This window comes from Diachasmimorpha longicaudata, chromosome 10 (genome assembly GCF_034640455.1).
Source record: "Diachasmimorpha longicaudata isolate KC_UGA_2023 chromosome 10, iyDiaLong2, whole genome shotgun sequence".
NCBI lineage: Eukaryota > Metazoa > Arthropoda > Insecta > Hymenoptera > Braconidae > Diachasmimorpha > Diachasmimorpha longicaudata.
The window spans coordinates 7,420,542-7,431,823 of NC_087234.1; the positions used below are offsets into that span (position 1 = coordinate 7,420,542).

Consider the following 11,282-nt stretch of genomic DNA (forward strand, 5'->3'; position numbering starts at 1 on the left):
TCAATAAAAAAAATGAAAATGATTAAAAAAACGGGAAATGGAGAGAAATTGAAACCAGTGTTTTTTATTAATTTCCGTTCTCGTGCAGTTGACTCTTTCTATAAGATACCTGTGATATACCACACCTACGAAGTAGAGAGGTATCTAATATAGAGAGTCGATTGTAAACCATCCCCCATCCTCAACCGACTCTCGATAAACTTCGTGTAAGAACAAATTAGTTATACAAGAATAATTATTGTTTATCTGTTAAGCTTTCTGAGAATTAATTTGATAGCCTGGCGTCATCTACAGAGACAGAATCTGTTCGCTGTCATTCTACTTGTTCAATGGATAAATCGCCACCAGTCGGTAAGTTACTAGCGAAATATGGTGACTAATTTTCGAATCATCTGATCATCTCATAGATAGCTGTCAAACTGAGACCAACAGAGACAGTGAACCACCCCTGTGTAATCCACTTGTCAGTCCCAATAATTAAATAAACAAATTCTGTCACTGAGGTGAAAGTACGATAGTTTCCATGAAGAAATAAACAATAGGCTAATCGAAATGGCGTTTCTTGAGGTAAAAAATGATACTCCAATGAATTATATTGACTGCAAATCTAACTCGTTAACCTATAACCTATAAAAATAATAATTTAACGAATGATATTGCAGTGGAGAAGATTCAATTTCTTCGACCTCAAAAAGGAAGTCGACGGGGGAAAAATCGCTGAGGCTCTTGGGGTAAATAATTTATTAATTTTTTCATTATTGTATTCAATAATTTAATACTCATCATAGTTTCGATTACAAAAGACACATTAATCAAAAATTAATCAAATAAAGGTTTTAAAAAATATATCAAAGAACCCTACTCCATAGACTGCTCGAGTGAGTGCCTCCACCAGTGGAAATGGAAACTTAGTATTCGGCGACGATACAGGCAACATTCACGTTGTCAAGCGAACGTATCAAGTGTCAACCTTCCGAGCTTACGAGATAACCGTAACCCTCGCTGAACAAGTCCAACATTCGACGTATCTATTTACCATTGGTGAGGACGATCCCGGTTGCAATCCAACAATTAAAGTATGGAACTTCGGAAAATTGGATAAACAGGAGAATCCCACGTGTGTGAGGATTAGCCGAGCAATACCAAGTTTCCGGCCGGTCCCAGCCACAGCCCTATGCGTTCACCAAAGCTTGACAATGATGGCGGTGGGTTTTGCAGACGGTTCGATAATGCTTTACCGGGGGGATCTCACTAGAGAAAGAAAAAACAAGATTAAAATACTAAAAGACAGTACAGCCCCGATAACTGGACTGCAAATTCGATCGACGGGTAAGCAGAACCACCTCTTTGTCGTAACAACAATGAACGTGTATCTCTACAACATAACGGTGAAGGACAAGGAAGTTAAGACCGTCCTGGATAATATGGGATGCGCCGATCGGTGCAGCGTCCTCGCTGAAACCAGTCAGGATAGCCATTTTATGATCAGCCGAAGCAACGCCATATACTGCTACACACTAGATGGTCGGGGACCGTGTTACGCCATCGAGGGACAGAAAACAATGCTCGATTGGTTCCGTGGATATCTCGTGATAGTGGCGAAGGAGTCCGGCAATGTTCCGCGATCGACAACTGTTTCGTCGAAGCCATCGGCGATCGAGCCGATTCCTGTCGGTGCCGACAAGCACATGATAACGGTTCTGGACATTCAGAATAAGTTCATAGTGTTCTCGGCTTCGATGCTCTCGATCCAGGCGATCCTCTCGGAGTGGGGTGGTTTGTTCATCCTTTCAGGAGACTCTAAGCTCTATCACCTGGACGAGAAGGACCTCCAGTCGAAGCTCGCGCTTCTGTTCAAGAAGAATTTGTACGATGTTTCAATCAGGATCGCTAAGAGTCAACAGTATGATACCGAAGGTTTGGTTGACATCTTCCGTCAGTACGGAGATCACTTGTACTCAAAGGGAGACCACAACGGTGCGATAGAACAGTACATTAGGACGATTGGAAAGCTGGAGCCCTCTTACGTTATCCGAAAATTCCTTGACTCTCAGCACATTGACAATCTCACGACTTATTTACAAGCCCTTCATAAAGAATCCCAGGCAACCGAGGATCACACCACTCTGCTTCTCAACTGTTACACCAAGCTCAATCACACGGACAAGCTGAAGGAATTCATCATGACAAAGGATCGCGAAATGGACTTCGACGTGGACATCGCAATCAAAGTCTGCAGACAAGCATCACCGGAGGATGCTCTCCTTCTCGCTAAAAAGCACAAGAAACACGAGTGGTATCTACGAATTCAGATAGAAGATAAGAATGAGTACAGAGCGGCCCTCGAGTACATGGAGACATTGGATTTTGAAGAAGCTGACGCCAACATGAAGAAGTACGGCAGCATTCTAATAGCCAATGTACCTACTGAAGCCACTCAGTTCTTGAAGAAGCTCTGCACGAACTATCGAGCGGTTGACAGACCTCTCATTGACGAGAATGTGCTGGACGGAACCTCTGAGGAGATCGTTGAGCGATCCAATCCCGAGGACTTCATTCATTTTTTTTTGAATAATTCAGAAAGATTGGTTGAGTTTCTGGAGCACCTTGTGAAGACGGACACCAAGTGGAGTACCATGGTGTATAATACTCTGGTGGAGCACTATCTCCACATCTGGGGAGCGCAGTCGAGTGAAGTGATGAACGTCCAGTACGAGCAGAAAGTCATCAGGCTGCTGCAGAGCTCTGAAGCCTCTTTCGACCGGGATCAGATCCTAGTCCTGTGCCATCAGCACAATTTCAGGAAGGGTGTGTTGTTTCTTTACGAGGAGAGAAAGCTCTATCATGAGATTCTCCAATTTCATCTGAGAGAGAGGGACGATGAGAATGTCCTGGGGACCTGCAAGAGATTTGGACATCAGGACCCCAATCTGTGGATTCAGGCTTTGTGGTGCGTCGCGAGGGATAAGAACTCTAGTCCCAAATTGTTGGCCGATATCCTGGGTGTTATCTCCAAAGAGAAGCTTCTGCCACCGTTAATGGTCATCGATGCTTTGTCGACTTCATTGAACTGCAGCCTAGGGGATGTCAGGGAATACTTGAATACCGTTCTCAAAGCTGAGGAGGAGCAGACAAAACAGGACGCCGAGCTCGTGGAAAAATACAGGGAGGATACTAAGAAGCTGAGGGAACAAATCGCTGGGATCAAGGGTAGTACTAAGATTTTTCAGGGGAATAGGTGTTCGGCCTGTTATCATCAGCTCGAGTTGCCTTCTGTCCATTTCATGTGTCAGCATTCTTATCATCGACAGTAAGTTTATCAATTCAATTTATGTACTTATTCATATGATAGGAGAATGCCCGTAAAGAAATTATAATTAATTTATACAATTTTTTTTTGCCAGCTGTTTTCAAAGTTTCTCAGAGAGTGAGAACGAATGTCCAATCTGTTTACCCAAGAATAAACAATTGCTCAATCGAATCAGAGCACAAGAGCAATCTCAGGATCTCCACGAGACGTTCCACAGCCTTCTGGACAGAGCCGAAGATCCCTTCTCACTAGTCGCCGATTACTTTGGCCGCGGTGTCTTTAAAAAACTCATGATAATCACGGACGCGGACAAACCCATTGCCACGACTCCCGCAGCTAATACTCCAGTGGCTCCAAGATCTCAGGAACCAAAGATTAATTATAACGCTTATGGACCTGGGGTAGAAGCCAAAATAAGACTGACAGAAGGAAAAAATACAACTTTAGTTAAAAATGAAGCGCGTAGAGTCGATCCCTTCGCCGAAGATCGCCGCTACCCCCTAAAACCGGACGCCTACTCATCATCGTTGGAAGCAAATGTCTCAGGAAGTGGTAGTGGCCTCTCAACACCGCGTTCAAACTCCCGAAAATCGTCACCAGTGTCAATTCGAGAGGCGAGAATTGTTAACAATCAGAGCCCCAAGGCATCCCCAGTCACCAGAGCCTTTGTGCCACCGAAAACTCCCATCGTGCCGTCGAATCCATTTGGTGAGAGTGACTACGACGAAAAGAAGAATCCCTTCGCCGAAGAGGGAGGCAACCCCTTCGACGAAGATGATAATGACTCTGGAGGGTCCAAAGAGGATGATTACAACAAGAATTAAAATCCATTTGCGAGTTAACCGAATCTTCATTGTCAAAGAGAATGGAATTTTTTAAAAAAAGACATAGGGAAATATTGGGAATGACCTTTGACATTCCACCGATTTATTTGACTCTCCTGATCACCCCTTTGCTACTGTCTCTTCAAGAATCATTCGCATGCATGTAACAATATTTTTTATTTTATGTATTGTTACGAAAAGAAAACTGAGAGAATTATTTATTGATCATGAAATCTGAATTTCAATTCGATGGTTTTTAAAATGGTTATCTGTAAATATGTGGTACTGTATGAGTAAATAGATAGATTTATTATTCAATTCGTACGAAAATGTATTAAAAAATATACAGTTTAAAAAATATAGTAGATCTATAGAAAAAAAGAATAATTGGTCATTAGATATTGTCAAGAGTTCAATAAAACATTTAGGGAATTAATTGGAGTGAATGAAATACCTCTACGAGAACTATTAAATTAACTCTCATTGGAAAATAGAAATTTTTATCAACTGCAGTTGATTTAAGTCGATGATTCATTCGGGGCCATTTTCCAAGAATTTATTCTCTCACTAATATTGAAACCACTCCAGTTATCGATGTTTTCCGGAGTTCTGGGCCTGATTTTAACGGCTATCGAATATTCTTTTGGGTACTGAGGGAAGAAGAAATCTGAGAGATTTGGAATGAAGTCTTTGGGACGAGGCTCTGGATCTTTGCTTCTCGTTAATCGCAAAGGTAATTGTTTCTCGTCTATGCTTATGTCCACTAGGTCGTGGTAGACTGATTCAAAGGCGGGAAAGTCCAGGGATGATGATATCTATGGAATAATCAAGGGGAGGTATTTATATTGATAATTTTATCTATATTAATGAATAATCAGAATTTATACATAATCGGTACCTTTCCATTGACAAGATCCTTGTAAATCCTGGGTAGAGTTTCGAAATTCCCCACAACTTTTTTCTTTTTTGCTTCTTCCAATTTCTTGATTGTACAGACGATGGAATTGTATTCCGGTCGATTGAGCTGATCTTCAGTAGCACCGTCACCCCTCATCTGTATCTCCTCGGGCCCCTCTTGACCACTCCCACGATCGCGAACCACCCCAGGCCCCACAAAGACCCTTGGAATGGGCCTGGACACATGCCTCAAAACATTGACTTGAGTTCTTTTAGTATCCGGGGCTCTCTTCCCCTTCATACACGGCATCAGTCTCAATTCTTTTTTTCCAGCAGTCGTGGGGCCCCTTCGGGGGCACACTTCAGCCTTACTCCCTTCGACCCTTGCCGCAGACCCACTCACAATGTCAGGACGAATATTTTCCTTCTTCTGAATATTTTTTATTTTTTTTTGCGAAAGATTTCCCTCAGCTGAGTTCAACTCTTTTTTACCCACATTTTCCTTGTTTCCGGTTACTCTGTCAGGTCCTGGGGGCCTTCGCGGTTTCGCCTGACTGGCTAGGGTATTTTTAGACCTGAGAATTGTCTTCGACAATGTTTTTTCGGGAAATTTAACATTTTTTTTTGCTTCCGGAGATCTTTTCGAGTCTTTCGAAGTCAAAGGAATTTTCTGTCGGATTTTATCTGACGTTTTGAGCTCCTCCAATTTTTTTTGGAGATACTCTAAGTCGTGAGAGGTTGTTTTGGACCTTCTGGAGGTCTCTGAGGACGTTGGGATTGTTGGGGATTTTTTGATCAGCTGGATGACTGGAACTTGAGGCTGTGAAGGTGCCCCTGACGAAGTTGTGGCTGTTGAAAGTGGTTGCAGACCTGGAACAACGTTCTCCCCTTCAGAGGAAGTATTTTCTTCTGGAGGAAGAGGAACCAGCCTCACTGGATGTTTCAGGGTCACGATTTCCCGGATTCTGGGCCCACGGAAGGGGCCAGACTCCTCTGGGGACTGGGTGAACCTCACTTTTGGCTGTGTTAGAGGGTTAACCCTGTCTGCCATTATGTTTTCTGTCTTCCCGGTTACAAGGCTTTTAGTAATCACAAGTGCACTGGCCGTGGAATTAAAATTACACTTTTGACGAATTTATGAAAAAAAAAATATGCGGTTAAACGTCACGGTCACGCTGTTACCCCAAAGTACTTGGCCGGCTGGGGTTGCAAATGGAAAAATCAACCAATGCAAATGATTGTGCATCGTTGGTACATCCTTGTAAATGCAATGAGTTTGTCTTAGGTTCGAGGATAATTAATGATCATGATTTTAATTTTGCTCATGATGAAGAACACAGTATACAACGTCGCGCACGGCACCCCAAGTGTCTCGGGGTACCGTGGGCGGCGCTGTCTACTGTGTCCCGCCGGCGCAACCCCCCTGACACGAGGGGTTTCAAGGATTTACGAATTGTACAACAATTGACAGTGATTTAACCCGCCTTTTCCCACGCGCAGACAAACCACTGGGAGATGATAGCGCAAGTGGAAAAAATGAACATTATATGTTAATGATACATTTTTATTTTTGTATATAGTAATTTACATTTCACATAGATCATATGTTAAGCTGTATTTTGTCGTTTGTCATTTCATCGTCCGTAATCGTTTCGATGTACAAAAAGTATCTTCACATAGTCGGCCGGTTCGTATACCACTCGATTGACAACTACTTGATCAATGACTGCGGAGTGAGTTTGACAATATTGCTCTTTCTGAAATTTAAATTGAATGACCTTTGAAGAATATCCGCTCCAGACCCGCAGTCCTTTCCTTATCAATTCGTTTTCTTAATGAGTGGCAAAATAATCAATCGTTATTTAATGAACGCCACATTTAATCAAATGGAATTCCTCATTTTGTTCATCTGCCCAAAATGATTTTTAATGGAATTTAAAGTAATAATTTTTTATCGCATTGACCCCCATATGTTTGCATACGGTGCATTGACACCGATTCATGACGGAGTAGTTATATATTTCTGACAGTAGCCTGATCAGGATTGGAGTGGAGTTCAAGTGGAGTTTTTGAATAAAATTAAATCGGTAAAAATATTTATGGTACAATTAAGCATAACTTACTCCACATCGTTTTGCAGTCCTCTCTGATTGGCACCAGTAAGCCTCCCCATCTTCGCAGGTCAGAACTCTGGCCTGGAATTTCGCATTCAAAAAGGATTCAAAACTTGTTAAAACTCACTCGACTTATGAATATTCCCTTTCATCCATTAAACCGATGGGCCATTTTCTCTGAGATTCCAAAATTCCATTTCTCAAAAATCCAATGACCAAATAAAATACCTACCAATGATATATCACACAAGATCGCGGTAATCATTGTTACGATGAAGATTTGAGACCACATGCTGATTAGAATAGTCTTTGACACTAATGCCGTTCAATGACTTGGTAGTTCTCTTTATACCCCATCCACGCACCTTCGAAATTGACGGAAGTGCCCCTTCTATTGTTACAGATGTACCTATTGAAAATTATCATGTTCGATAATTCTACGGACAATTATGAAAATTTAAATGGCGGTGTTGAAACCTTTCATAAACCGTGGAATTTTCCTGATAACGATATTTCACGCTGGAATTACGACAGTGGCACGTCATTTTTATTGAATATTAGGTTCTATGTAGAAAACAAAATTTTCTCTAATGACTTTTTCCATTCGAAATTAGAATGGCTAAAGTCCCCAATGAGTGAGTCACTCTCTCTCTCTCTTTCTCTCGAAGGAAGGTGAGTGGCTCTCAGAATATAAAGGTCTCTTGCACGAGATCGTAAAGTTGAAATTTAAGGATGACATCTAAATAAAGTTAGACATATTACATAGAGGATATATCTGCATATAGAATATGTATTCATTTTGAAAAGTAGGAAATTTCCATTGAGTTCCTCAAAATTGAAGGAAAATATAATTTTTTTAAATGTGTTTGTGAGCTTGATGAATGAGATGGTATGTCAATCCTGGTCGGGCCTTTAACTCCGATGGCGACGGTGCCGTGAGCAGCTTTATCACCACTTCGTCTTCAACTGGATTCCATATCTTTTGACAATATTCTTGTTTCTGAAATAACGATGAAATACTGATAATAATGAAATATCGATTTTTGAATTGAGATTTCTTCTCTTACTACGAACTTACGTCACATCTTTGGGCAGTCTTGACAGACATACACCAGTAATTTTCGCCATCTGAGCAGTTCAAAACCCTTCCCTGAAATCGCATTCAAGATTAAAAACTGGAGGACAGTTTTTCTTCGCTGAGGGGAACCGGAAATTGAGACTCACCACTGCTAGACCACAAGAGATCATGACGATCATCACTGCGATGAATATTTTACCAGCCATCTCTGAACAATTGAACAGTAAAAGCAGGTCGACCGAAATGCCTTTCTTTATATCTAATGACCACTTATATACGTAATGACCCCCTTGATGTGCTAAAATTATTTTTTTTACGTTGAAAGTATATATGAAATTTTCTTAAGAAATGAAAAAATATGTTTGAATGAGGAAAACTATCTTTCAAATCAACACAACTTCTCTAAATATTTGCAATAATACACACACCAAAGACACTCAATCACGTTAGAACTCAATAAAAAAACCGTGAAAATGGCATAGACCTTCTTGCCTCGCAGTGGTGACGACCACTGACTGGTAGCAAGTTGATTTGAATGGTTAATGCCTCTTGATGAAGTAATTAGATAATAATATTGGATACCAACTCCTAAGAATTATAATGAATGTAATGACTTTCGTGTGGAGTGATCCATGACCAGACTAAGTCATTAGGTGTATATGGGATAGGTATTAATTTTTATGGATTCATTTTGTCAAGAAGAACGTTTTTATTGAGCTTATAAAAATCCATTGAGAAAATAACATGTTTTTTGCGAATTTTTGCCTGTTGTTCCATAGGTGGAGTCGGACCGTACAAATATCAGCGACTCCGCGGTCTTACACTTCGCGGTCGGCTGGAGGGTGCCGGCGTGATCGGTGTGATCACCACGTCGTCAAGTGGGAAATCTATACTCTGTGGATTTTCCATTTTTTGACAATAGTCTTGTTTCTGAAATAAAAAAGAAAAACCGATGAAAATAAGATAGGGATTTTGGAATCTCACGCAAGGAGATTGAGACTTCGCCGCTTGCTGCGGACTTACGTGACATCTTTTGGCAGTCCTGGCCGACATACACCAGTAACTTTCGCCATCAGCGCAACTCAGAATCCTTCCCTGCAATTGAATTCAATATTAAAACCTAGAGGAATTTTTTATCCAGATTTTCCTCTAAAAAACTTTTTCTCTTCTTTATATATGTATGCGATGTATTATTCAGAATTTAAATTTATCGGTTGCATAAATCATTATTGAAGTGAATTTAAACTCACTACTGCTAGATCAAAGGAAATCATGACGATCAGTAGAGCGATGAAGATTTTCCCAGACATCTCTAAAAGATTGAGAAGGAAGTCACGTCTAATGGTATGTTTCTCTGTATAATATCCGACCTGTACTTCTATACGTAATGATCTCCTTCTGTTACCAAAATTAATTGGTACCACGTTACAACCCAGTGAAAAAACCAACAAAACTCGGATCGACTTTCGTAGCGCAATTTCCAGAATCAGGAACTAATATCAAATTGATGATTTATATGTCGATGCGCGTCGGTGACGATGATTTGACTTCCCTTGACTTCTTAGTGAGCACTGACACAAGTTGCCTTTTTCGAGAAAACTTTATACTTCACTCCTCAGACTAATCAGAGAAATTTCACAATCCAAAAATTGTTGTAAGTCGTTATTTTGGCTTTCCGGGAAAATTAATGATGAAATAAATTGACATTACGGCATTCTTTAGTGGTGGCGCAACTAAGATTCATGTAATATCCTTTATGAAGTAATTAGAAGATTGCACCCACATGACTGTTTAGGAGATAGCATTGACTTGAATAATTAATATTATCATCCAATGGAAGTTTCCGCGACTGGACGGAGTAATTCGGTAATTTTTTCTGGTAATTTTCATTGGAATTTGCCCTCCATGTATGAATCATTAAGTGAGAGAAACGTAGAATTTTCGATGGCGTGCGGAAGGGTAAAATGATCGAAAGACGAGCGGGAAAAGGCATGTGACTCAATAAATATAAGCGATACTATTTATTAATTTTATTTTGTCAAATTCCTGAGTCCCTAAACATCTATTGAAAGGATAATATTGTTGTTATTTTCGTCCGCGGTAACCACCAGGTAGAATCCAAGAACTGCCCCCGTAATTAACAAACATCCCCTCGACGTGGTATGGAATCGGTGGGCCGGTGACTACCAGCCTAATATCCACGCCGTCGTCCTCTGGATTTTTTAGATTTTGGCAATATTCAGTTTTCTGAAAAACGGATAAACGAAATTGAACCATCGACTGTGAAATCAGAATTTCATTGAAACAGGAATATAACGTAATTTTTTCGCGTGGGACGATGAAAAGTTTACTTTATTAAACTCACTCCGCATCTCTTCGCAGCTTTTTCTGATGAACACCAGTAAATTTCTCCGTCTTCGCAGTTCAACACCCTTCCCTGCAATTAAATTGAATATAAATGGAGTGAGATTTTCTAAAAAATATTCTGGAAATATCGTTATTGAAATACGAATTCAACTTACCAAGGATAAATCACAAGAGATTGTGATGATCATTATTACGATGAATATCTTGCCGTACATCTTCGATAATTCGGGGAATCTGTAGTACAAAGCATTATTTAATAATTGGTAGCCCAATTTATATCCAACTTATGAGAAACCGAGTGGAATTTATTACCTCTTTACTGTTGTCACAGGTGTTGGTAAAATCAGCGGGGCTTTTCCCGATCGATGATTTAATTAAAAGATAATAATTAACAAATATTTACTTTAGTACATCTCATGAAAAGGCAATCTAGTGAATAATAAGTAAAGATAACCGTAGATAACAGTAGATACTAGATGAATACATTGATATGGTCCCAGGAAATTCTAAATCTGGAAGAAATATTTAATCGGAATAAGCAGGACTGCGAATGCATAACAAAATCGAATTAAATAATAATACATATATCCATTGAGTTGGAAAAACCAGAAGAGATTCAAAATTCAAGTAAAACTTTATGGGACGCGAGCCAATAGAAACTCTCATGCGCAGAGAGACGCGCAGCACGCACA

The 11,282-nt window shown here is 40.2% G+C and overlaps 2 protein-coding genes across 2 annotated transcripts; one reads left to right on the forward strand and one right to left on the reverse strand.

The window, feature by feature from the left end:
* Positions 1-407: 407 nt before the first annotated feature.
* Positions 408-4,137, forward strand: LOC135166332 (vacuolar protein sorting-associated protein 11 homolog). The gene is made up of 4 exons (XM_064128443.1): positions 408-567; positions 663-731; positions 870-3,310; positions 3,405-4,137. Exons 1-4 carry the CDS (start codon positions 553-555, stop codon positions 4,132-4,134), a joined length of 3,255 nt encoding a protein of 1,084 aa, XP_063984513.1. The 5' UTR covers positions 408-552; the 3' UTR covers positions 4,135-4,137.
* A 303-nt stretch (positions 4,138-4,440) lies between these two features.
* Positions 4,441-6,406, reverse strand: LOC135166349 (uncharacterized). The gene is made up of 2 exons (XM_064128474.1): positions 5,033-6,406; positions 4,441-4,949 (listed from the first exon to the last, which is right to left on the reverse strand). The coding sequence occupies exons 1-2, from the start codon at positions 6,080-6,082 to the stop codon at positions 4,653-4,655; spliced, it is 1,347 nt and encodes a 448-aa protein (XP_063984544.1). The 5' UTR covers positions 6,083-6,406; the 3' UTR covers positions 4,441-4,652.
* Between the last annotated feature and the right edge of the window lie 4,876 nt (positions 6,407-11,282).